The 27,365-nt window shown below is 46.9% G+C and overlaps 1 protein-coding gene across 4 annotated transcripts; it reads left to right on the top strand.

Moving 5' to 3' along the window:
- The first annotated feature begins 1,950 nt into the window (after positions 1–1,950).
- On the top strand, positions 1,951–27,365 carry clocka (clock circadian regulator a). 4 transcript variants are annotated; one of them, XM_084444322.1, is made up of 23 exons: positions 1,951–2,025; positions 7,894–7,971; positions 15,979–16,188; positions 17,058–17,149; positions 20,035–20,094; positions 20,861–21,009; positions 21,196–21,287; positions 21,411–21,500; positions 21,678–21,798; positions 21,910–22,023; positions 22,150–22,268; positions 22,409–22,491; positions 22,699–22,805; positions 22,903–23,050; positions 23,231–23,306; positions 24,074–24,215; positions 24,414–24,514; positions 24,663–24,881; positions 25,048–25,206; positions 25,670–25,879; positions 26,014–26,195; positions 26,471–26,747; positions 26,866–27,365. In XM_084444322.1, exons 4-23 carry the CDS (start codon positions 17,130–17,132, stop codon positions 27,190–27,192), a joined length of 2,796 nt encoding a protein of 931 aa, XP_084300448.1. In that variant the 5' UTR covers positions 1,951–2,025; positions 7,894–7,971; positions 15,979–16,188; positions 17,058–17,129; the 3' UTR covers positions 27,193–27,365. The 4 variants fall into 4 exon arrangements, with proteins under 4 accessions (XP_084300448.1, XP_084300446.1, XP_084300447.1 ...); XM_084444320.1 differs by having other exon boundaries at positions 24,414–24,523; XM_084444321.1 differs by having other exon boundaries at positions 24,071–24,215.

Raw genomic sequence — 27,365 nt, 5'->3', positions numbered from 1 at the left:
TGACAGCCAGAGTGTCGCCCAGAAGTGAGAAGAACTCACCAAAAAACGGATCTACAGGCGGAGCATCATGTAGTTCATTGACAAATGAATGTGCGTGTAGGTGTACAAATATCTGACCACAGCACTCCCAGATAGCAAGCGGATGTGTAATGATTCTGGGCCATATATGGGCCAGAACTAAACCACAAGTGCCAGATCTGGCCTGTATATGGCCCAGATCCGCTTGCTATCTGGGCTACCTACTGGTTGCAATCACATTGGAGAGTAGTGGACGGCTTCTTCAAGGTGCAGTTCCTCTTATGAACAGTAGGGGTCCACCTGCTCCTAAAAATGAAGTCTCTACTTTTGCTCCCTCTGTAAATGGCAATCATGGTTGAATTCTTTACGCTCTCTTTTTGGCTAAATGTTTTATTGACATTTCACAAACACAACATGACATTTTGAAACATAACATGGCATATGTTATTTAGTCTTCCTTTTTATTAACTCAACTCGGACAACACAAGAAATCAAGGCAGCAGCAACTTCTGTTCTGGATCCCTCAGAAATCTGCAATCTCTCAATTTCAGACTCTAATCAAAATAAAAATATCACAATATTTGTTTTCGCTCAGCCTTTTGTCCACTTTTTGAGGCTCACAGTCATGGATCATATTTTACTTCCTATTTTACATGAAACCTGTGTACTCCAGTATGACGTGGGGTAGCACACATGTAGCCTACGCCGAGGCTAGTTTAACCAAATCAATAAACACAGTTGCCTCATCAACTTACAAACTGACTAACTTTGCACTAAGTGGACCAAGACAGTTAACTGTCTATTACAACCAAAGATCAATATCTATAACAACATAATAACATGCTAGTGCCACAAGTCATGACTGTATGTTGCCGTATCACCCCACAATACATTAAGTGGGAATCGGCTAAAAGAGCCATCAACAAAACGCGTGGACACTAGGAGATCAATTATGACATTTAATGTCCAATTTGGACTGTGTCAATAAAGACCATGTAGGTCGTATGAAAATAAAAACGTTCTCATTACAGTCAGACATATAAACGCAAAATGTTTACAAACGGGGACATTTTCCACAGGATATTAGACAATCAGTGGCGCAAGCCAGTGGAGGAACCTGGGACATTCAGCCGAGCCGTAATAAATCCGTGTACACACACGCACAAGCCTCTGATTGGCTGTATCAGCTGTCAACCACGTGTTTCCCGCGCGCGCAGTCCCTCGGTAAAGGTTGGTTGGCTAGTGTGTTTGACCCAATTGGCATCCTTCCAAAGGAGTGAGCGACACATGCAGGCCAAACATTTGGATCGTTTGTATAACGAGAATACGGAGAGCATGTAACGAAGAGAGCATGTAACGAACGATACCTACAAAAAAACAAAAAGGTTTTTTTTTTTACTGGAATGAAACATAGGCTAGAAATTCTCGTTTGCACAATAAAAGCAGGAAATGGGGTGTAGGTTGCTGATTTATAAGCGCAATAGCCTACATCCTTTTAGATGTAGTCTTAACTTATTTAAAGAATGTGAATTTACATGAGTTGAATGCTATTTTTGAAAGGCAGGTCAAAGGCTGTCCGTAAGCTAGGCTACTGTTTATATGTAGCCTACATTCGATTTATTTTGGCGTTGTAGGCTACACTTTGGCGTAAGGACCTAGATGACAATGACATTTTACAAGATTTATTGAATTCTGGAAAAGGGTGCAAATAGCATGAACATACAGTAGCCTACATAGGTCTACAGTAAGTGCCATATAGTCAACATCTTACAGGCTACCAAATACAACAATTAATCATTTTGATAGCCTGCACTTATGCAAGTAGTGTTGTTTAAAGTTCCAGTTTTCATTTCCAAGATATTGCCGAGTATCTGATGTGTAAAACTGGGCATGCGCGTTGTGAGCCTGAGGTAGGCCCTGCTGTTGTTATAACTCAGTTCAGCGCAGCCGTCTGGCTCCGACCAAACAAGGACCAGGGAAATCCCGACGAACGGAGACGAATTCAAGGTAGAGAATTACATTTCTCTGAGTAGGCGATAATCCGTTATAGGCTATAACACATTTGTTTATGGTTGTTGTAGGACACAGTTGTATTAAAGAGGAATACGGAGCAGTTTTTTTCTCGCTATGCCTGCTTGATTCATAAGGCCTGGTGACCCACATTCCTAATCCAGCGGAGAAATACCGGGGGGTGTGCTTGCTGCATAACCGCGCCGCCAATAATTTTGGAGGATAATATATGTCTCATTGCTCTCTTTAACGTTCGTTTTTATGACTAGCAGTAGCTTTATAATTGCTATATAAAGCCTGCTAACTCAGTGACATGATTCTGACAGAGAAACACGCTGTAGGTACACTTAGCCTTTTACAGACCGACAGCTCGCGCACTTGAGGCTCTTTAGGAACTAATGTCTTTGAGAGGTTATTTGTACGTTAAATAGGCTACGGGCAGGTGACAGATGTACCGCGATCTTTAACGGTGGCTATTATTGTCTAATAGACCTGTGCAATTTCGGAGGCTTTCACGGGAACGCTGCAGGGCAAAATAAAAATCAAATTACCTCGAACGTTTTCGCTGGTGTTCCGTAGACTGAGCAACCTGTAGCGACAGAAGATTTGGATTTCGTGGCCTTTCCAAACCTATACAGAGGAGTCGTAATAGTAGATTAACTGTCTATGATGTGTAGCCTTCTGATGAAATCAGTTTAGCCAGTTGATCATTCGGCGATGACATGTTGAGCATTTGCATGCGATAAGCCAGGGCACTGCATGTAGGCTAGCTAATAATTACATAGTGTAGTGTTTATTATTATTATTATTATTATTTTTTTCAGTTCCACATCCTATCAGACCCTCAAACATATCTGTCGTTGTGGTAGAAACCATAATTTGACAAATTAAAGCTATAAACGGCAACCTTAAACGGCAAGTCTCATTCTAATCCATATTGGATTTCATTTCATCTTGTCCATGCTTCCTTTTTTGAAGCGCTGGCCTGTGTGAATAATGCTGCTTGGATTGTTTGTCCGAATGAGCTAGCATATACAATGCAGATGGTGTGATTTGCCTTATGTGTTTTGTAAAGTGTCCTATTATCTTGTTGTATCAGACTACTCAGTATGTGTTCAATGGCCCATAGATCCATCATAGACTATAGTTCAGGGGTGGACATCAGATCCATAGACTGTTGGTCATGTTAGCCTAGCTTACATGATCTCTACTACAGTAGCCGAAATCAGCTAAATAATATTCAGCAGGAAATCTCAATCTAATTTTGATACAGGGGTGCCCTACTGTGTTCCCACCAATTAGCCTAGATACTAAAACAGTTAGCTCACTTGTTATGAAGACACTAAGTGAGATCAATTGGTTGATCCTAATTATTCCTCATTCAGAGTAGGCTACTCAAAGGTGCCTCAGGTTGTACTCAAGAACAGGTCTATGATGCTTACTTACCTTCTAATGTCAAGATCACAGACCCTTGGTACAGTCATCCTTCACTGAAGACTTTGTGGGGAAAAAAGCTATAATGTAGCATCACAACTAGAGTAGAGCAAAATCCAAACCTTTGGGACATGTAGTTTAATGTTAGACCTAGGCTGACACACACTCCACTGTCTGAGGTAATGAACGAAGAAGAGACATAACCATCTGTGAACTCTCTGTTGGAAACTGTTTGGTAAAGGGCAGGCATTTTCAAAAGTGCTTGGCAGGTGATTGGACGAGCCACACGCTTAAACCGCTCCTCGCTGTCATCACACCTAAACCCGTCCAGCGTAGCTGCTTGAATTTCCTCATATAATGCTGATTGGCAAGATTGTTTTCTGAGCTGGCACAAAAAGACCTCTATGGAGAGTATCCAGACTGATTTGCGGTAGAAACAGAAGGTGGGCTTGCGAGATCAGGATGGTCTCACAAGGCTAGTCTTGATCAGGGCTGCGTTTCCCAGAGGCGATGAACGCCATAGCTTACGATGAACGTAGCGCTACGATGACCCTGGGAAACTCAGCCCAGGTCTCTTTTGAGAATGATACCATGTGGCTCAAACAATGAGATGACCTGTCTAAATAAAGGTTTAAAGGAGGCCTTGTGTGGGTAGGTACAACAGCTTATCCTTAACATTTTCGATTCCGGTACCAATCTTGTTTTCGGTTCTCATATTTAAATCCCCAATAGCTAGTATAGCCTAGCATTCCCCCTCTCATTAATGTAGTATGCACCAGAAAGACAAGGGACTATATGAAGCTAGCTGCCCAGTCAGAGGTGAAACTACTAAAGATTAATGGAGAAAACAACTTTTTTTTTATTCTTTAAAAAAAACAAAACAATTGTGAACAATACAAATGGTACAGTAGGCTTACTAGGCTGCAGGAATAGCACGCAGTATGCCCATTGATTCAAGCAGGATACTTATTTAACTTAGAATAGATACTAGCTTATTGACTAAACCATGGGGCTTCCACAGTTGAGAATGGCAGCAATTCTTTTACAGTTAAATTGGTTACAGCCGTGCGGCATTCTCTCTGCATACTCATCCTGGTTAGTGAAGGGTGATACTTCGGCATTTGTAACCAGGCTACTAGTCTTGTGTAAGCAGACCTATCTCCATCCTTCATTTACGCAGTGCCAGCGCTTGAGAAAGGTTGGCAGTGCAGTCATTACCATTCAAGGATAGGGTGAAAAAAAGCAATATGTCTTTAAACCAATTCCACTTCTCTTGGGCAGAGCGGTTGCTGGGTTGTTGTTTCACGTAATCTCGATTGAATCTGATTAGTTGGGGCAGTAATATACTAATGACAGGGTTTATCCCCAAAACCTACTGCACATCCGGTGAGTCTGACTATTAGTCTACTGAAGGGTGTGTCGGGGTGGCAGCAGGAATGACTAATAAAAACAAACATGATCAGTAGGGCTGCCCCCTGAAAGTTGACGAGTCGTGTCAGCAGTCAGAGACCCTTAAGTCGTGTTTTGCTCCACTGTCAGGATGCGCTCACCTGCCTTGTGATTTTATATAGGACAGGCCAATCATTCGTTTTAGACCTAGGCTATCACTGCAGTTATTTGTTGTGCTGTAAAAGGAGACTTAAGACTGATATAGCGGAGGGAAGAAGGCAGGGAACCCCTCTCCCCTCCGCTAAGCGTCTAGCCTACTGTGTGCCAGCAATCACATGCATTTCCCAAATGGAATATCACAACACAAAACTGCTTTGCTAGATCAATCTTCTTGTATTAACTAAGATATCCGCTGGATTTTTCCCCCTACTTAGACAGATTGAGCTCTAACATCCGCAAAAATGCTTCAGTGACAGCCAAAACATTTAGGCAAGTTCGGCACCAAGCCCTAGTAGGCTACAGCTGCAAGAACGGATGCAGAATAAGGCTACCAATGGATGCAGGATAAGACTGGGCTGCTTGAGTGAGGCTGTGCACTGTTATTCTAGTTGGTCTGTGAAGCTGCATTGTACCGGCTGCAAATTGTGTTATAAATGAGGGTAAAATATGATCTGTTCCCCTCTGAGTGATGACGAGGCTAAACGGAGGTCCCCAACTGTCTCTGATGGAACTGGAGCCACTGAGTTCAATAGTTGACTGTTCATTCCTTCGGTAGGATAGGGGCCGACTCAGTAACGCATCGGGCCCCACTGCCCCGCTCTGCTGTCCCTTCACACACCTGGAGGTGGGGGGCTCTCATAGGCTGTGGCAACCAGACCACCACACACAGCTCAGTCACACATTCAGCTGGAGATGGTCTTCACAGTTCTGCCATTTTAGGCTAATCAGCCAGTAGTCCTCTTAATATGTCCTCCATTTTGGAGGTAAAATAACAGCATTTTATTACGACAGACAGAGCACCAAAGCAGTTTTATTTGAGAGCCACTCGCACCTGCCCTCTGGAATAACAAGTATACGGTTATTGAAGCATACTATTAGCCTACAGCTCTTGCTGTCTCCAGCTCTCTCGATCTTGCTTCATCTCTTTCTCCCTCCCTGGTTTTCTCTCACTCTCGTATTCCCTATCAATCAATCAATCAGTGCTTTATTTATATAAATGTATAGTTCTCCTTCGTCCCAATTCTCTAACTTGCTCTCTGGAGAGAGGTGTAACCCCCCCCCTACACACTTAAAAGCTTTATATTAGCCTGCAGTGATTCCCACAGGATTTTGTGAGACTATTGGGGGTGGATCTCTGACCCTAGGGGGTCTGCGGGGATTCCCCCCCATAAGAAAATGTGAACATTTTAAATTTAAATGCATCAATCTGGTGCACTTGGAGAGCAAAATCAAAAAGGTAGAATAACAATTTAATCATAAACACATTTGGTTATGAAAGGGGATGACATTGGCAGAGAAGTCACCCCCACAAAGCATGGTAAACGAGACGGGACTTTAATGTTCAGAACCTGACCTTGAACTATTTACATGCATTACATCATATTAACTATATTACCTATATACCATTAACTATATGACCCTTATTTTGAAATTACTTGAACGAACGCTAATCTCGCCTCCCAGTCGTCCTTCGCGGTCAAAGAACACTACCCAAATCTACGTAGAAGGGGAGGTACAAGGGAGGAGGGGCTGGCTGGCTGGCTGACGGAGTGATGGATGCTTGAAGTAGCCTTTTGCACTGCACAAAACACAACGGCGTTCAAGATGTTTTATTTATATTATTAAGAGGAGTCAAATACTTTCAGTAGCCTAAATAATTATTTATAATAATACTGATTTATGAGACTATGGCGGGACAAATTAGACTATGGCGGCCCACCACAGTCTAGGTAATTAATGGGAAACACTGGCCTGGGCTCGGGAAGTTTCCACTACAAGCTACAGAAGCGCTTTGAAATCCTAAAAGGAAAGGGCACACTGTGTTGGTGAAGAGTAGAGAATTGAGGCGCAAGATCTCCTCCTTCAACTCTTCAGCTCTGTCCTCTCTCGCTCTCTCTTGCTCGCTCTCTTTCTCTCACACACACACACACACACACACACACACACACACACACACACACACACACACACACACAAATCTCAGGCACTTACTTTGATGTGCTTCCAGGAGCACATGGAAGCTTAAAGTCGCACAGAAATGAAAAAAGCATTCTGTCCCATTTTGGTTCACATAATTGGTCATAGTGTTCACCTATTCAACGATGTATGCCAAAAAATTACAATTCTACTTTTGTTGTAATCTTATATCAAAGCATATCATTTCTTACTTCCTGGAAAACGGTAGGTCACGTGCAATGACGACCACAGGTACCTTAGATTTTAGGCCAATAATCTCACAACATCCTTCATCCTTCAACATCAATCAACGCTATCCTTCTATCGAATCTGTCTAAAGTTCTTAAAACCCGTCCACTTGTCAATGTTATAAACAAATTCTCTAAACATATGTCCCACCCTCATAGCTTGTTTGCATCGGAAATACGTCAAACTACGGAAGTTAGATGATCTCAAACGTCCGTTTCTGTGCGACTTTAAATACATTTTCTGACAACTAGCCCCCAGTCCCGGTTGTTGGAGAGCTGTGTGTGTGTGTGTGTGTGTGTGTGTGTGTTTCTCTGGGAGTGTTGTGGGAGTCTCAGGATGACCCACATGTTTTAGTTCTGATTCATTCGCGGGGCGGCCAGCTGACACTGCTTCAACATGACAACACTGCTCTGCCTTGGAGAGCGCTGGCTTATGCTGCCTCATCAACCTCCAACCACACACACCAACCAGACACACACACACACACACACACACACCAACTACACAACCCACAACCACACACACACCAACCCCCCGCCCACAAACACACACGCAACCACACACACTGCCCTATCATGGGCACATCATACTCATGTGTTGTCATATTTTCTTTTACAGGTGAACAATTTGAAGAAAAATTACACCAAGACCCCTGGCTGAGTGCTGCCTTATTGGACCTATCTTAAACAGGAAGAGGTAAGATGAAAAAAGAATTGATGATTGATGATTAAAGTTAATGGATAAGGGATATGCTATTTTGGAGATTTAGTCCTATTTGCGGTCTGTCTAACATGTACCTTACCTTCATTTCACAGTTCGCTCAAGTTGAGCTAGATAAACATTTTTTTCAGGCTCAAATTTCTTTACAGTGGAAGAGAACAGGGCCATGGCCAGCGCAAATATGTGTAGCTTTTTCCGAGCATTGAAACAATAGTTACATTTGAAACAACTATTTCCCCGACCGCATGACCACTGTAAACCTCATGGAGGACTATGTCGTCTCTACAATGTAAACAGAGCAGAAGTTTACAGTGGTAGTGCGGTCGGCAAAATAGTTCTGTTTCAAATGTAACTGTTGTTTCAACATTCAGTTTGCAAATAGCCTACATTTCACAGGACAGCATACTGAGACCAAGTAAGATTAAACCATGAGCTTCCTGTCTCGGAAAAAGCTACACATTTTTGCGTTGACCGTGGCCCTGTCCACTTCCATTGTTAATAAATTTGAGCCGGTCGAAAATGTCGGTCTAGCTCAATCAATACTTAAGAGATTAGTGAAATGATGCTCTCTGTTTTTCAGGCTCAGACAGACCACAAATAGGGCTAAATGTAAAAAATGTATTTACTTTTAATAAGGAATTATAAACCTAAACATTACTGTTGACTTTGACTAATGCTGTCTGGTTGATGTGACAAACTAAAGGTGTGCTAAATAGAGGTGTTTGTGTATTGGGCTCAGGGGCCCTCATTTATCAAAGGAGCGCAGATCCGATCGCTGAAGCGATGGTAGGACAGCGTCCACCTGTGATCTATCAAACATTCGTATGCCGCCGATCCCATCGTACGAATGATGGGGCGGATGGAAACAATCATGTAGTTTACGGCATGGATTCTGTTACTACCTGGCTCAGAGTAGATGGGTTCAGCGGGACTCAGGAATCGGAAATGTTTGACTGACACCAATAAAGTCTGCCTTTGGACTGACCCTGCCTTGAGTTGTTCACGTGCGCAGTACACTTCAAGAAAAGATGGCACCAAGACCTCTACCTCCCCTCTTGTCTAATCATAGTCAGTATGCCCCTAGGCCTACTTTAGGGTGTGTGTGCATACTAGGGCTGTGCAAAATATCGATTCAGCTGAGTATTGCAATATTATTTTGTTCATGATATGTGTATAATTTCCCAGCTCATCGTATCGAGCGTGTGTGTGTGTATATATAGACAGGTAATAGATATCAATATACAAAATGAAGGATAGAATTCAATCATTGATATATTATTCATGTTTTAAACAGATTACATTTCCTCTGCCCTCAGAATCACTTCCAGTGAGCGGAGGATGGAGCTGTGTTTTCAGCTCTATTTTTTTAATATTTTCAGTAAATTATGTAGAAGTATTGCAATGTATCGCAACATGCATTGTATCGCAATAGGGCTATCAAAGGAGCTCAGAAATGATATTCGACTTAATTACTTTCTGAAAATTGAATATATTCGATTATTATCTCTGTCCCAGTGACAGCGCAGGGCGAGAGGTAATGTTTTCACCGGTGTGTGTTTGTTTGTTTGTGTGTGTGTGTGTGTTTGTTAGCAGGATTACTCAAAAACTACCAGCTGATTTTTTGTCATTGACAAAACTCAGTGGAGGGGTGTAGCATGGACCAACTTAAAACCCATGACATTTTGGAGTGGATCCGAATCACGGGGTGCCACCCAAACATGGCCAGCCATTCACCTCCATTCTTTTTTTTGGGACCAGGATTACGCCAAAACTACCAGACCGACTTTCATGAAACTCGGTGGAGGGGTGTAGCATGGGCCAACTTAGAACCCGTTGAATTCATTTTTTAGATTTGGGGAGCGAAAAATTCCCCCCATTCATTGTCAATAGGGGGAATTGAAACGACCATATCTTGACATGGGAAGGCCACACAGACACAGGGTTTGGACTGGCATAGGTCTGTGCTGTCTGAGCACCATTTCTAGTTGGTACTATTATAATTTTGCATAGAAAATGACGCATGTTATAATGGAACTGGCCAGTACCAGTTCTAACCACAAGACAACATTTAAGTGTTCACAGGATTCAAGTAGGCTATTCAAGTAATACCCAGTCAACATGGGTGACGATGCAAACAGGGTCCTTTTAGTAGGCCTATAGCCTAGCCAACTGAAAATAAAATGAGGAATACCCTATAGTGCTAGTCCGCTTGATCAGATTCAGTGCTTGTTTACGATGTTTTCTGGCGAGAAGACGCACTTGGATCTTCCGAAAGTAAGGTATTTCCTCACTAAAAATAAATCTACACTTTTAAGATTGATTGCGTATTTCGTATTTTTCCCCAAAAGTGGACGACTGGTCAAAGTTTGAATATGTATTTGACAGCCCGATGATACAATCGTATCGTGACCCATGTATGGTGATGCGTATCGTATCGTGAGGCCCTTGCCAATAAACATAGGCAGCTCAGGTTGTCTGGCGCCTGAACCCCCTGTGACCCAGTTGGCATCAGTACGGGCCCCTTGGCTGGGCTCCTGGTCCTATGGGAGTGTGAGCGGGCCAGAGGCTCCAGGCAGCAGAACAAGGGCCCAGTCGCCAGTGGAAACCGCCGCTCGGCCCTCTCAGACATTCCTGTCTGTGGGCTGCGGGACTCAGAACGCAAAAAAACAACAAAAAAACAAAGAGGCCTTTTGTGCGGCAGGGGCTGCAGATGCGTGAGTGTGGGTGGAAACACAGACTGCCGCCCGGCCTCCTGGGTCTGGGCAGCACGGGGATGAGATGGACTGATGGGGTGGGCAGTGCGGAGGAACACAAGCCGCACATCTGTAGCTGTGTGCTCAGTTGTTATTGGGCCGGTTACTGTTAGCCAGTATTGTAGTACCTCCACAGTATTGTAGAACCTTTACCTACTTAAAGCCAACGTAGTGTTTGGTTGCTCTCCCTGCCGGTGAGGAGTCTGTTCCTCTGACTTCATTGGATGAATGAGATATTCTCCCGCTCCTGCAGCATTAGGGCTCCTCCTCCGCCTGCAGCCCCCTCACCTAGCACCACGACTGATCTGCCACGGGTTTTAAATGTCAGCCGTGGGAGAGGATTTTTTTTGGGGGGGGGTTTCTATGGTAATGGAGGAGGGACTCGTTTTCCCATCCTGCCGCCCACACTCCCTGAAAGCAACGCCGCCGCAGACGGCTCTGCGAGACGCCGCTGCGAATCCTCCCTGCTCTCCGGTGTCGAGGAGGCCTCCAGGTGGAGCCACGCCTGGGCCCAACTGAGGGTAGAGCCTCACCCCCCCCCCCTCCGGCTCACACACCTGGGATGTTCATCACGTGCTACGCTCTTCAGTGGTGTTCTAGAAAATGCTATTTTCTTAAGTTTTTTCGTTCCTTTTTCTCTTCGTTGTGTTGCCTTGCTGGTCGACGGGCGCCCCGTAACTCAAGTCGAATGAGGAGAGCATGTTTCACAGGAGGAGGGGGGGGGCTCCCCTAGAGCGAACTGTACCAGGGACTCTGATATCTTTCCGCCACTGGTTCCTGACGATGAACGGTATCCGATACCGTCATGGCGTCCCGAACATTTTTGCTGGGGGGGTGGAGGAAGCTCCTCTGTGGTTAGGGGTATCATCGGGGGAATCGGAGTAGCCTACGTGATGGAAGGGAGTTTCTACTCAATAATAGAACAGGGGGATGCTTGCTCAGAGATTGGGGGGGGGGGGGGGGATCAGCTGTGGAGGAATTCAGCGGGGCTATTTTTACACTGCGCGGCGAGGGCGGTTGCTATGGCGTCGCTGATGGGCACCGTCGCTATGCTGGCGCCCCACTCGCTCGCAGGCAGCGGAGTGCGTGACGGTGAGCGGCGCCGAGGATTCACTTCAGAGTGAGTCACATCCTCAGAGCTCTGCTGACCTACATCTGAGAGAACACACACACAGGCAGGGAAATGGCGAGGAAAATGGTGGTGAGAAAGAGCTTTCGTATCTGGAAATGCACTATTTAAGGGTTGAATGATCATGTGTAGGCTTCGGTGTGGGAGGATATATATATATCTGTTACTGAGAATGTGTGAGTTTTGGAATGGGTGATCGGTGAAGTTTCTCTGCCGTTTAACCGTCCTCTTTCCATATGCCTCCTTTCCTTCTCTCCTTCTCTCTTTTACTGGCTCTGGGAACACTGGGATGCATTCACTCGGGTTGATTGGTCGGGGAAGGTTGTGATAATGCTCGCTAGGGGGTATGTTTGGCTGCTTAGTGCTCTTGGTTACTTGTTCTACTGAGTGATTGGTTCTTCCAGCTTTTATCTTTGACTAGTAATCCAGTGTGATTGGCCAGAACAGGGCAGGGGCTGCATATGGAGCTGTGTTGCAGTAAGAGTAGTGAGAAGGAAGAAAAGTAGGTCATTGGGTCAGCGGGTCGGTGAAGCACAGAGTGACGTCACAGTTACACAACCGCTGCTTGGCACTGCAGCTACAGCTGCTACTGCTAGCCTACTGGCTTACTACAGCTGCTACTGCTAGCCTACTAGCCTACTACAGCTGCTACTGCTAGCCTACTGGCCTACTGCAGCTGCTACTGCTAGCCCACTGGCCTACCGCAGCTGCTACTGCTAGCCTACTGGCCTACCACAACTGCTAATGCTAGCCCACTGGGATACTACAGCTGCTAATGCTAGTCTACTGGCCTACAGTACCACAGCTGCTAATGCTAGCCTACTGGCCTACTACAGCTGCTACTGCTAGCCTACTGATTTTACTTCTACTGCTGCCAGCATGCTAGATTGCTACTGGAAGCCCTCTGCTGTTACTGACAGCCTACTGCTTCTGCTACGATAGTAAATGGTAAATGGACTGCACTTATATAGCGCTTTTATCTAAAGTGCTTTACAATGGCGTTTCATTCACCCATTCAAACACATTCACACACCAAGGGCAGCAGCTGCCATGCAAGGTACTAGCCTGATCATTGGGAGCAATTTGGGGTTCAGTGTCTTGCCCAAGGACACTTCGACATGTGGACAGGAGGAGCCGGGATTCGAACCCACCTACGATCATGGGACGACCGTCTAACTCCTGAGCCACAGCTGCCCAGTAGCCTACTATATTTTGTTGCTAGTTCACTGCTCCTGCTAGCCTACTAGCCTTCTACAGCTGCTAATACTAGCCTACCCCTTCTAGCCCACTACAGCCAGCTGCTGTTAGGCTGAGCATTTAATTGTACATGGTACAAATAAACATAATTGAGTCTACAGTACTACTAAACCTAACCCCCACACTCTGTGTAATCTAGCGTTAGAATTACCTTGTACTACTCAAGTTAACTTTGTATGAGCCGAGTATGGATTACAGTCTTTTGCGTTCCTATCGTTTTGTATGTCGGTTGACTGACTCCAACAATGAGCTGTGGCTATAATCACAACGGGGCAGAGTGGCTGCTGACTCATCTCGACCCATATCTGGGACATGCCTACCGCTACGGACGTAGAAGAAGGTCACTATGAAACCTGAATGTCGTAGACAAGAGACCTCATTCTTTGTAGCCTGTCGTGTTTGCGTAAGAGCCTGGGTAGCGTGCAGGTCATGTGTCACGTGCAGGGAGGAGCAGAATAGTCAGGCATAGCTGGTAGGCACTGAGCCATGAGACGGCCCCCTCCCCCTCCCCCTCCCTTTCAGGCGCTCAGCCTCGCCTCTCTCCTGGACTTCACTGCGACTGTTAGACACCCCGTGTGTCTCTCGTCTGTCTCTGTCTGCTTGTCTCTCTCTCTGGTTATGGATTTGATCTGGGTTTTGCTAAAAACGCATGCCGCAGTCAGGGGGTGGAATGTCTTGTGGAACATTCCAAGCATAAGTTCTGAATACTCAACACCAAAGCCAAACTGAGCCTATATTGACATTGGCTCTACTTAAAAACCATCCACTTTCACTGTGACAATCCGTACAAGGCATTGGTGTTCAGGCTCTCTGACAGGCATTGTCAGATTTAAACGACACCGGGTTTCGCTTTGGAAATCTGTGCTTGCCTGCAGGCTGAGTGTTGGTAGTGGCTGCTAGGATACTGGAAGAACAGGGCAAGGGTACTTTCTGTTTGAAAAGGTATGGATTAAAAGTGCCCAATGGAATATCATTGAAAATAACTAATTTTTACATTCAATTTTGTTTTACATTCAAATATGCTCTGCAAAAACATCTGTCCTTGTGGTCTAATAAACATGTCGAATGTATTTCCAATCTGACAATTAGTTCGGAAAGTGTTCTTTTTTGAATATTTGAATGTAATGTAAATTTGAAAATTTGAATGTAAACAAAAAATGAGTTGCTTACAATAATGTTACATTGGTTCCCTTTAAGATGGACGCCATTCATCCATACCACTGTCCAATATTTGAAGCACTGTAGCACATGACCCTCCTGGTGGATTGGGTGATGGCTGGCACTGTAGCAGGGATGCCCTGGAGAGGATCTGCATCAGGAGACAGTGAGACAGAGAGTTTGAGTTGTGCTTGTTATGGGTTTTTGAAGGTCATAAGGTTGTCACAACTGATTATTTGGGGACGTTCGTGCTGAGGGGAACTGATTGGTTTGGATGCTATTTTATGTAGAGCCAATTAAAGCTGGGACAGATTACCAGGGGTTTCCAGCTCCAGTCCTGCAAAGCTACTGAAACTCGGCAACTTGGGAACACACCTGATTCAGCTAATTAAGGTGTTCATAGTTAGTTTAGTATCTGTTGTTAGGGCCTGTAGTTTTGAGTAGTCTTTGTCTGTTGTTAGGGCCTGTACTTTAAAGTTGTCTGTGTCTGTTCGTTGAATCAGCACAGCTATGCCAGCATCATGCGTCAGAGCTGAAATATGTTTTGCGTGTGTGTTGTGGTATCAACAGGGGCAACTCCACAAAATGGCCTCCTTAGCCCCGGGGCCATGGTGCTGGCCAGATTAATGGCACGCGAGCTGCATTGGGCCGGGCTTCGGAGAGGGGCGGCCATCTGCTCCTCACCAGCATTCCAGTTTGTGTAATTTAAAAAGAGAACAACTCCTGGTCTCTGTCCAGGCCTCGGCCCTTTTAAAGGTCTTTACTGGCTTCACCTTCCCCTGGTGATGTCACGGTGTGAGTGTGTGTGTGTGTGCGCACGTGCATGTGTGCGTAGGCCTAAGTACCTACTTGTGTGTGCTTGTCACGCAGTATCAGTGAATCAGGATCGATGGTCATGCCTGTTCCCTATTATTTTTTAGATCCAAGAGGAAAAGAGGAATCTTCTTGTTTAGTTAAGAGCTAATGTGGCGTCACAGATACTGTGTGATTGGTGAGTGCTCTACAGAGGGTCGACTGCACACCGAAGCACGGCTATGTTTACAGTACATTTGGGTGTGCACACTTTTAACGCCTGCGTCACACAAGGCCGCACCCATGGCTTTGTAGTATTGTTTCCGTTTGTGTTTTGTATAGTAAGTGTAGTATATGTCCTATTTTGTGTTACTGTAGCACCTCGGCCCATAGAATCTGACCCAAACTCTGGAATGCGCTCCCCCAGGACTTAAGAGTCTCCTTCTGTGAACATTTTTAAGGGACAGCTAAAGACTCACCTGTTCCAGCAGGCTTTTGGATAGCCGTAAATGACTGTTGCCTTTGTTGTTTATTTTGTACTTTATTCCATGTTGTGACTGTGTATTTTGTGACATCTTGATCTATTTTACCTACAGTAAGTGAAGCACTGTGCGACTCTGTGCTGCGAAAAGTGCTGTACAAATAAAGTTTTACTTGCTTACTTGAGGAATGACATTTCGTTCAGCCGTGGACTTGTATGTGGATGAAGGACAGTAAAATTGACTTGATTTGAGGTGCTAGAGGCACTAGCCAAGGACAGGAAGGGTGTCCTCCTCGTCCTACTACTTCTCTTGCTCATCTCCATGTTGTCTCCCTCCGCTTCTTCCTCCCCATCCTCCTCTTCCTTCTCCTCCTCCTCCACCTTCCCTTCTCCCCTGCCGTCTGACCTCACAGGAAATCGCATGTAGCTGTCATGTGGTATCCCCACACCCCCACCCGACGGAAAACACTGCACAGCAAGGCCCCTCCTAACGACCTCTGACCTTTGACCCAGGATTCCGTCAGTGGTTAACCCTCCAGAGCTCTGCTATCGTCACCAGTTCAACCCAGCCCTTCATCCTACTCCAACATCATCATCCTCACTCTGAGCCAGCTGGACAGGAGGTGAGGCTGGGACAGGTTGTGTTGCTCCTCTTGAATGTAGCTCAGCCTTTCAGAAAGGACTGTGCAATAAAATCCATACAGCAATACATCGCAGTATTTTTTTCCCGTTTCCCGTTACGTTTTGATTTTCCGCGGTACAGTATCAATATGTTTTTGTTTTTTTAAGTGTGTGTATGTGTGTGTATATATATATTTTGAGGGATGGAGTTGTATTTTCAGCTGTATTTTAAAATTTCAAGTAAATTATGTAGCGTATCGCTATACTACTGTATGTATTTTATCGTATCACAATGTAATGTGATACAATTGTATTGTGACCCCTGTATCGTGATACGTAGCGTATCGTGAGGTCCTTGCCAGTCAGTACCCAGCTCTACTGTCAGATTTGAAATATAATCTTGCTTTGAAGTAAATAAATGTGATGACACTAGGGATGAGACGGTATACCGTAAAACCGTGAACCGCGGTATAAAATGTCCACGGTATTAGAACCGTGACATTCCCTGTGTTTACGGTATTACGTTTACGGTATTACACAATAATGCGCTGCTGAAACTTCACATTTCAAGTTGCTTGCAACGGTTAATTTTGTAATTTAATATAAGATTGCTATTAATAAACTGAGCTTAATTACAATAGTGTGTATTTTCCATCATGTGTTGCACTGTAGTTCCTTCAAAGTAAAATACTTGGGTTTTTTTCATGTGTGTTGGGGAGATGAGATGCCGTATACCGTGAAATACCGTAAACCGTACCGTGTAACTAGATACTGTACCGTACCGTAATGCTAAAATCCATACCTTCTCATCCCTAGATGACACCAGCATAAGTCATGCTATTTACCAGTTAATTAGATTTTTTTCTTACAGGCTTATTCACAAATGTCTACTACACGGTTAAAAGGCCCCTCTCCATCACTGCGACCCTGAACAGGCTACAAGATGACCTCTAGCATTGACCGGTGAGTCTGGTACGCAGCCTCTACCCAGACGGAGCAGCACCGGCCCATCAGTCCCCGGCTCCTGAAATCCTTCAATCAGCCTGCATGCTCTAACCAGCCCTGGTGACAAGCAGCAAGCCACCCCGTGTGTGTGATCATTGTGGTGATTCACCTGGATCGACATCCTGCAGTCAACGTTGGTGGATCTTTTGATAGGCTGGCGCAGCTGAGTGACAGCGTATTCTACCTGTTAGGTGACCCGGGGCGGTGAGAGTTGGCAAGCCTTTAGCAAACCCAGAACCGTCTCTTGTCCGTCTAAGGGATGATATTTCATTTCATTTCAAACTTTTATTTATACTCGTAAAGCACTGAGGTTTCCCTCATTTACAGATATGGATAACACTAATTCCCTCTCCTGCATTCCTCCCAGAGCCAAACCTATACACTAGCACCAGCTTGCCTGAGGCACAGAAATGATGCGTAGGGCATAAAGGGCCTGCCTTTACCCACTGCACTGACTCTTCTAGCTCTGGACCTCTGTGTCATCTCTGGTCCCAGACACACGCGCAGAGCTAACGTTATGCTGCCCAGCTGGGACTATCATTCATGACTGGTCTTATCTTAATTTATCTTTATACTGTATAGAAATGGTACATTTGTAAATTTGTGACTTAAAACATAAATTAGTAATTTGTAAATTGAGTATTGGAGTTCATCTGTATTGAGCATAATCTTGGGAGTCGGCAACAACATTTTACCGTACATTACGCGTAGGGTTAGAGTTAGTAGCTGGCTAGCATAATCAGTTTTTTGGCATTTTGTAATTTTGACAAGTCCGTTGATGATGTGTGTTGCACAGCAGACAAGCAAGGGGGTGGGGTAATTGCTGAGAGTAAACGTAAAGGTGTCCGGACACTGCCCCAACCAATGCCAACCAACATTAACCAATACCAGTATTGGATTGGTGTGCCATGGTTGTTGGTGACAGTTGGCATAGGTTGAATGGATTTTGCAGCTGAATTTTACATTTAAAACATTCTAACAATAACTGCCAACTTTAGAATGTTGTCTGTTGGGAGTTGGTTAGTTAGTTGGTTGGGGCCGTGTGCAGACACCTTACGGACACTTTCCATTTCCAGCACGGCAGATCTAGCAGATTGAAGCGACGGTAGACCAGTAGCTTTCTTCAGCACGTGTTGGAAATGCTTTTTTTTCTACTGGCCAGAGTTGTGTGTGGTCTCCATAATTTACATGCTAAAAGACTAAATTTACATGCATTTGGCGACTGCCGAGTGTTCATTTTGGACCCTGGAGAGGAGGATGTGACATTCTGTTTTTTGGGCTGGACAGAGCGATCGGGTCTCTTTGAGGACACTGGAGACACATAAATGCCAGACGTAAATGTAATCAGGATAGATCATATCTAGATACAATCTGGATACGAGCTTCATTTAATGCAAGATATAAAGGGAGCCCCGGTGTTCCCTCAGGCAGACACAGGAAAGATGTTGATATGAGCTTCAGACTACCCTGCTGACTTTATGGATAGTGTCTGCCAAGTAGGCGTATGGTGATCCATTAGACCGAACTGTGGTTGCTACCGCTTTAAACCGAGCAATTTGACGTCATAACAACGTTGTTATGCCCATAGTTGATGCGTGTGTGTTTACTCTTGTGAGTATGGGCTCTGCTCATTGTCCCAGCTCTTAGAGAACCATAGCCCTGTTTGCTGCCACATCCACCCCATAGACCCCTGGGGCCCCGAGTGAGGTAGAGGCCAGAGCTATCAGCTCAGGCACCAGCCCTGGTGGCCCAGTGAAGAAGCATGGCTGCAGTCCAGTACGGTCATGTGGACGTTTATGAGCGTGTTGTTGAGCGGAATGGACGTACAGTACAGTAGTTCCAACAAGCAAGGAGAGAATGAAAACATGAAGGTCTGTCTTTCAGTTTCCATAGTCTTTCCCCATTCATTCCTGTTTAAGTACAAACACCATTAAGGTTAATGATTAGATGTACTTCTCTGTTTTGAATGTGTTGGTCTGGGAGGCACTTTCTGTCCACACAGGTGCACACGTACACGCGTGCCCAGATGCACACAGACACACGTACTTTTTATAACTGTATTTTGTTGGAATTGCGCTGTGGGGCTTCCATATTGTAAAGACTAAACGCATCCACAGGTAAAAAGCTGCCAGGCTTATTGCCCTTGGGTAAACATACACAAGGATCCACACATTAATACACGGACAGAAATTGGCGACTGCACATGGCATGCACAGATGCATGTGAATAAAGAAGCCTGCAACTGTACAATAGACTTTGGCTTGACTCTGTTTGGTTGGGGGGGGCGGGGCTGATGATTGGAGCACCCACCTCACTGCTGCTCTGGTTATGATGCCCGGTCTCACTCAAAAAAGAGCATGCGGACGCGTACACATCCAGCACGCTAAGCGAACACACGCACACTCACACACTCTCAGGCCTTAGCTTTAATATGGACACAGAGCCATAGTGCCCTTATCCCAGGCTAATTGACTCACAATGTGACATTGTTCTCTACCTGACCAGGAAAACATTGTCAGCTTTTCCTCTCAGAGAGCTAATAACAATGGCCATTTGATGTACCTTTGCTGACGTCATTCTGGGTTGGCTGACTAAGCAGATGTTCTCCCCACTCAGGACAGCGATCCGCATCTCTGTTCTGCCTCGGTACCAGCTGAGTCACTCAAAACCAACTCCAGTCTAAATACAGATGGAACTGACAGCGCCCTCTATTGCCAGGGACTGGGGTATCACACGTGCACACTGGGGGAAATGGATGTATTTCACCTGTCAGGGTGTCTCCATGTGTGAGGCTCATGTTTGGGACGGAAGGATGTGACTGTTTGTGGTATTGTGCCTTGCAGGGATGACAGCAGTATCTTTGATGGATTGATGGAAGAAGATGAAAAAGACAAAGCAAAACGGTGAGATTTGATAGAAGAAAAAGTTGACAACTTTAGAAGCCTAGAACCACCTGCATTCTGGAGTAGTGTATAATACAGGGTAGTATTTGATAAAAGTAGTATTTGATTCAGGTAGTATTTGATTCAGGTAGTATTTGATACAGGTAAGTTTAAGTTTATTCATGGATAGCCCTGTGAGATGAACCATCTGGGTTTCACAGGGGTCCAACAAAACATACAACATAATACACAGCAAAGACAGTTACATACAACAGACATACATTGAGGCGCTCATTTACCAACCCACCGACACATCATTCCTGTGAGCCCACAGCTCCCACACAGGTATCAAGCAAATACAGTAACTTACAATAATATAAGAGCACCAAGACATTACATTTTAAAACAACAGCGGGATGTTTTTGAGAAAGGAAAAAAGGTCATGTTTGATTCTGGTAGTATTTACTGTAATACAGGTCGTGTTTGATATAAATAGTATTTGATACAGGTAGTATATAATACAGGTAATGTTTGATTCAGGTAGTATTTAATACAGGTAGTGTTTGATACAGGTACAGTAGTATTTGATACAGATAATATTTGCCACAGGTAGTGTTTGATAAAGGTAGTTTTTGATACGTAATATTTGATACGGGTAGTATTTAATACAGTTAGTATTTAATACAGTTAGTATTTGATTTTGTTTTAATTTGTGGTTGCTGAAATGGACTGGAATGAGGAGAAAATAACTGACGTTTTGTTATCTTACCTGTGTCCAACCACACAGTGTGTCCCGTAACAAGTCAGAGAAGAAACGCAGAGACCAGTTCAATGTCCTCATCAAGGAGCTGGGCACCATGTTGCCGGGCAACACCCGGAAGATGGACAAGTCCACCATCTTGCAGAAGAGCATTGACTTCCTGCGCAAGCATAAAGGTGAGAACTGGGCCTGGCGCTGCCTCTCGTACTGTCGAGGGAGAACCTTCTATCAAGCTGTCTTTCACAGTGTTCATCCCTTCTCTCTCACTCTCTCTCTCTCTCTCTTTCTCACTCTCTCACTCTCTTTCTCTCTGTGTTCTCTCTTTCTCACTCTCTCTGCCCCCCCCCCCCCCCCCCCATCAGAAATCGCTGCACAGTCAGAGTCGAGCGAGATCCGCCAGGACTGGAAACCTCCGTTTCTTAGTAATGAAGAGTTCACCCAGCTGATGTTGGAGGTGAGAGAGAGAGATCCTCGCGGCTTACTCAGCAGGCTGCAGCGTTTGCAGCTCGAGCCTACTGTACATGGGCATCTAGGCATCATGTAATGGTATCCGCTTGTGTCCGTTTGTCTCTGCCAGGCGCTGGATGGCTTCTTCCTAGCCATTATGACGGATGGGAACATCATCTATGTCTCTGAGAGTGTTACCTCCTTACTGGAACATCTACCTGTGAGTATCAATAAAAGTTTGTCAAATTATATCAGGTAAAAACAGTTCGTTTGTGCTAAGATACCTATCCAGTACGCTATAGTGGATGCATGCTGTGTGATAGTTAAGCATGAGTTGAACTACAGTATATAAGCCTTGGTTACTAATGGCTGTGTATGTCCTGTGTGTTTGTTTCAGTCGGACCTAACGGATCAGAACCTGTTGAACTTTCTGCCCACGGGAGAACACTCAGATGTGTACAAGGCCCTGTCCTCCCACATCCTGGAGGGAGAGACTCTCACACCCGAGTACCTGAAGAGTGAGTGGCTCCTCGTCACCTTGTCACTGATCCTCCTTTGGCTCTCTGTAACAGCAGAAGTGTTAAAAACAGGATGATGGCATGTTAATAAAACAATTCTTTGGTTTGCAGCGAAAAACCAGTTAGAGTTCTGTTGCCACATGCTCCGAGGGACTATCGACCCCAAAGAGCCGCCTGTGTATGAGTATGTCAAGTTCATCGGAAACTTTAAGTCCCTGAATAATGGTGAGCTCCCCCTGCTGGTCCTGAGCCAGCAGCATATCAGAAGCTACTATACTGTACGGGCGTGTGATGAGTATAGCTGTCATTGTTGCCCTACTTACCGATCTTCATTTCCTCCTCCCCCTGCAGTGCCTAATTCTGCTCGAAACGGCTTCGAAGGAGTGATTCAGCGTTCGCTCCGGCCAGCATTCGAGGAGAGAGTGTGTTTTATAGCAACTGTGAGATTAGCCAAACCGCAGTTTATCAAGGTGAGAACTCTGTTATCGCGCTCAGTGTAGCTGGACAGGCCCGCTGCTGCACAACATGTGAAGTGGTTTTAACGTGAAACTTGAGACGACTGTTTTGGAATTATTTGAGCGTTTATGTCCTCCCTCGCGCCCCTCTGCAGGAGATGTGCACTGTAGAAGAACCCAACGAAGAGTTCACCTCCAGACACAGCTTAGAGTGGAAGTTTCTGTTCCTGGACCACAGGTACACTTCAAATTAAGCTGTGTGTCTGGATAGGCCTTCTTACACAGCTGTTGTAAGAGGCCGTTCAGTAGAAGGAGGATTCAGCCCCGTGCTGGCTGGCTAGGCAGGGCTATGCCTCCTGAGCCCTGATTGGCCTGCTAGGCGTGATTTGAATAATATTACAATAATATTCCTGTTTGTTTGTTTGTTTGTTTGTTTGTTCACCAGGGCGCCGCCCATCATAGGTTACCTGCCGTTTGAGGTTCTGGGTACCTCCGGGTACGACTACTACCACGTGGATGACCTGGAAACGCTGGCCCGATGTCATGAGCACTGTGAGGGTTCCACTATCCACCTGGCTGTGCTTGATAAACCTGCTACACATCATTAACCCCACCCCCTGCCCCCCCCCATCTCTCTCTGGTCTTGCAGTATTGCAGTATGGGAAGGGAAAGTCGTGCTACTACAGGTTCCTCACCAAAGGTCAGCAATGGATCTGGCTGCAGACCCACTACTACATCACCTACCACCAGTGGAACTCCAGACCTGAGTTCATCGTCTGCACACACACTGTGGTCAGGTAAGACAAGATCCCCCCCCCCCCCACCACACACACACACACACACACACACAATGTGGTCAGGTGAGACGTGGCCATGCTCTGGCCGTTCCAATTCCGAACCCGTCACAAATACCGACCCTGACTAGCACATGTCCATCGTTGGCGCTGAGGTGTTTCTCTCTCCTGTGTGCGGCCCAGCTACGCCGAGGTGAGGGCGGAGCAACGCAGGGAGCTGGGCATCGAGGAGTCTCCTCCAGAGATCTCTGCAGACAAGGTGAGATGCACAAGCTGTGGGGGGGGGGGATATTCCCGAGTTTCATTCACGAGGTCTCGGTTCAGCTCGGTCGACGAGAGTATTAGAATGAGTCTGCGCTGCTCAGACCGGCAGGAGGTCATCCAGGTGGCTCTAACGAGTCCCACGGCGAGACTAGGGCTGGCTCTGACTGGATGTGTCACTAGTCGCGTTTCCATTACACCTAGAATTGCGCAAAACCTAAATATCGCAATAAAAAATTGGTAATGGAAACACCTAAATTTTGAAAAACCTCTCAAATTTCGATAAAACGTTTTTACGCTCTCATGAGGTGGTTTTTCAGAAGTTTCGATATAGAAGTATATCGCAAAAGCGTCATAGAAACACCTTTTTCAAATTTAGGCAGGAGAAGAAGAGGTAGGGGTCATGTGATTTGCTCGCTTCAAAAAATGAAACGATATGCCCGGAACAAGTGGAAGACCCTAAAGCAACGATACGAGAAACGTGCACTGTTTAAGAGTGGAGCCAAGGGGAAAGCTAAAATAAAGTTCAAATATTACAACGGTTTGTTTACTTAATACATCCATGGTTTACTTCCTGGTTGCGCTTTGCGTGAATTGTGTGGCGTCGCGAGACTAGACTACGAGAATTACGGCTCTTGCGCAAAACACCTTTCAATGGAAACACCTGCAAGTTGCAATTGTACTTTGTTGAAACTTTCGAAATATCGCTTTTATTTTGCGAAAAAGTGTAATGGAAACGCAGCTTCTCTCTCTCTCTGTCAGCAGTCTCAGGACTCCGGTTCCGAGTCCCAGCTCAACAGCTCCAGACTGAAGGAGGCGCTGGAGCGCTTCGACCACAGCCGCAGCCCCTCCCCCTCCTCCCGCAGCTCGCTCAAGTCCTCCCACACCGCCGTGTCCGACCCTGGCTGTAAGCTCCACCGCGCTCCTCACACTCTCTTCCTCGGTAAAACCGATGGCCGTCTCCCAGCAAACATGGACCCCATCCATCCATTCCGCGGTCAGAGGTTGTGTGTTTGCGTTGGTCTCTTGGTGTGTCTCTCGCAGTCAAGAGGTGTGTGTGTGTGTGTGTGTGTGTGTGTGTATGTGTGTGTGTTTCGCCCCTCAGCATCTCAGACCAAGCTGCAGACGGAGCGGGGGACGCCAGCCCGCCAGTCCGTCTCCGCTGTCGAGATGACATCACAGCGACGGTCCTCCATCAGCAGTCAGGTGAGCCAGGTGAGTCATGGGGGGGAGCTGCCTGGCCGATGACCGACGTGGACCACGGAGATCTGACCAGACTCCTGAATGTGTACGGATAAGGAAGTGACCGAGGGCGGTCGTGGGTGCTGATGTGTCTGTGTTTGTGTTTCTTCAGCAGTCTATGAGTTCCCAGAATACCACGCAGAACATGGCGACATCCATGGTTTCGCAGCAGCAGCAACAACAACAACAACAACAGCAGCAACAGCCACAACAACAACAACAGCAGCAACAGCAACAACAACAACAACAACAACAGCAGCAACAGCAACAACAACAACAACAGCAGCAACAACATCAACAACAGCAACAACAGATCCAGCCCAGTGTCCAGGTAATACCCATCATCTTGAGATGTGTGTCTTTGTGTAAAACCCGTCATCACTGTAAATGAGGGAAACAAGGTTTGGAATGAAATGAAAAAGATTGGCGTTACCTCTCGGCCACTCCCGCGCACTTCCTGGTGACGTGACTGTGCCCCTCCCCTTGCCCTGCGCCAGCCCATGGTGCAGTTCTCCACGCAGCTGGACGCCATGCAGCACCTGAAGGACCAGCTGGAGCAGAGGACCAGGATGATCGAGGCCAACATCCAGAGACAGCAGCAAGAGCTCAGGCAGATCCAGGAAGAGCTCCAGAGAGTACAGGGACAGGGCCTACAGGTCAGATACCACACACACACACACACACACACCGCCATCACCAACAGGGACAGGGCCTACAGGTCAGATACCACACACGCACACGCACACCGCCATCACCAACAGGGACAGGGCCTACAGGTCAGATACCACACACACACACACACACACACACACACACACACTGCCATCACCAACAGGGACAGGGCCTACAGGTCAGATTCCACACACACACACACACACACACACACACACACACACACACACACCGCCATCACCAACAGGGACACTACCTACAGGTCAGATACCACACACACACACACACCGCCATCACCAACAGGGACAGGGCCTACAGGTCAGATACCACACACACACACACACACACACACACACACACACCGCCATCACCAACAGGGACAGGACCTACAGGTCACGGACCAAACGCACGCGCATGATGTCATTCTGTTCTTTGCTCCTGGTCCAGATGTTCCTCCAGCCAGGCATGGGTGGCCTGAGCCTGGGCTCTGTGCAGCTGGCCCAGGGGACCCCCGTGCAGCCAGGGGGCGCTCTCACCATGCAGGGCCAGGTGGTGTCTGCGGGGAGCCTGCAGAGTAGTGTGCAGCAGCAGCAACCCCAGCAGGCCCAGTGCCAGCAACAGAACCTCCTTCGAGAACAGAACTCCGCTCTCACCCAGGTCAGACACACCTCACTCCCCCCCCCCCCCCCCACACACACACACAGGCCTAATTTAACCCCATCGTACACATGCTTGTCCAGTGCTAACTTGTCTCTGGTGGCGTGTCTCTCTTGTCTGTGTCTCTGTTTCAGTCCCAGCGCTCGTCTCACCTGCAGCCCCAGCAGGGGGCGCTGCCCGCCTCTCTCTACAACACCATGATGATCTCCCAGCCCGGCCCAGCCAACGTGGTCCAGATAGCCACCACCCTGGCCCAGAACAGCAGCCCCAGCGCCGCCGTGGCAACCTTCGCGCAGGACCGCTCCGGGCAGATCCGGTATGGACCCGGTGTTCAGTGTGTCCTCGCCAGAACCACAGTGGACACGCCACTACAAATTAGACCTGGTGTAGCAGGAACAGAGAGAGAGCTGTGGGCTCCAGCTATTCTGTATATACAGGAACATCTCTCCCTCTCTTGACTTTTTATTTCTCTCTCACACATACTCATTCTCTCCCTCTGTTTCTCTCTCTCTCTCTCTCTCTCTCTCTCCCCCACACCCTTTCTTTTGCTCTCTCTGTCTCTCTCTGTCTCTCTCTCTCTCTCTCTCTCAGGTTCCCTGCTGGCTCTCAGCTGCTGACCAAGCTGGTGACGGGCCCGATGGCGTGCGGCGCCGTCATGGTTCCCACCACCATGTTCATGGGCCAGGTGGTGACGGCCTTCGCCCCGCCGCAGGGCCAGACCCAGACCATCAGCATCGCCCAGCCTCAGCCCCAGCAGCAGGGCCCGGAGCCGGGCCAGGGGTCACAGCAGCCGGGCTCCGCGCAGGGCCCGGCGCCACCGCAGGCCACAGCCGTGCAGCAGGGCCAGGCGCAGACCCAGTTCCTCCAGGTAACCCCCTGGCTGTCCTGGTGCCTCAGCAGGCCTCCTGAAAGGGAGATAGGTGAGAAGCACCCCCAACCCCCCCTCTCTCTCTCTCTCTGACCACTGTCCTCCCTCTCTCCCCCAGGCCCCCCGTCTGCTGCATGGGAACCAGTCGACCCAGCTGATCCTACAGGCAGCCTTCCCCTTTAGCCCCGCGCCCCAGCAACAACAACAACAACAACAGCTCCAGCAACAACAACAACAGCTCCAGCAACAGCAGCAGCAGCAGCAACAACAGCTCCAACAACAGCAACAACAACAGCTCCAACAGCAGCAGCAGCAACATCAACAACAGCAGCAGCAGCTTCAACAACAACAACAACAACAACTTCAACAGCAGCAGCAGCAGCAGCAGCTAGCCTCTCATAGGGCAGAGAGCATGTCAGACCGTTCTAGTACACAGCCTCAGTAACCCAGCGACAGCCAATCAGACAAGGACTGAATCAAGGCAAGGTGTCAAGTGTGCGTGTCGGGGGGAGGTCTGCTGGGGAAGGTCAGTGTAGACCTGTGTGTGTTGGCGATGCTGTACTGAGACCCGGCCTCACAGGCTGCCTCTCCGTAGCCTGCAGGGCAGGGGAGGGGTTT

This window comes from Borostomias antarcticus, assembly GCF_949987555.1.
Source record: "Borostomias antarcticus genome assembly, chromosome: 10".
NCBI classification, from domain to species: Eukaryota; Metazoa; Chordata; class Actinopteri; order Stomiiformes; family Stomiidae; genus Borostomias; species Borostomias antarcticus.
The sequence above is the reverse complement of the archived record's forward strand: the minus strand, read 5'-3'. Positions and strand labels throughout refer to the sequence as shown.

Excerpts from the sequence above, each read along its gene's own strand:
- clocka (XM_084444319.1), top strand. The coding sequence starts at position 17,130 with ATGACCTCTAGCATTGACCG. Across the intron at positions 21,799-21,909 it reads CACACCCGAGTACCTGAAGA|CGAAAAACCAGTTAGAGTTC; the intron begins GTGAGTGGCTCC and ends TTTGGTTTGCAG. Across the intron at positions 24,524-24,662 it reads TCAGCAGTCAGGTGAGCCAG|CAGTCTATGAGTTCCCAGAA; the intron begins GTGAGTCATGGG and ends GTGTTTCTTCAG.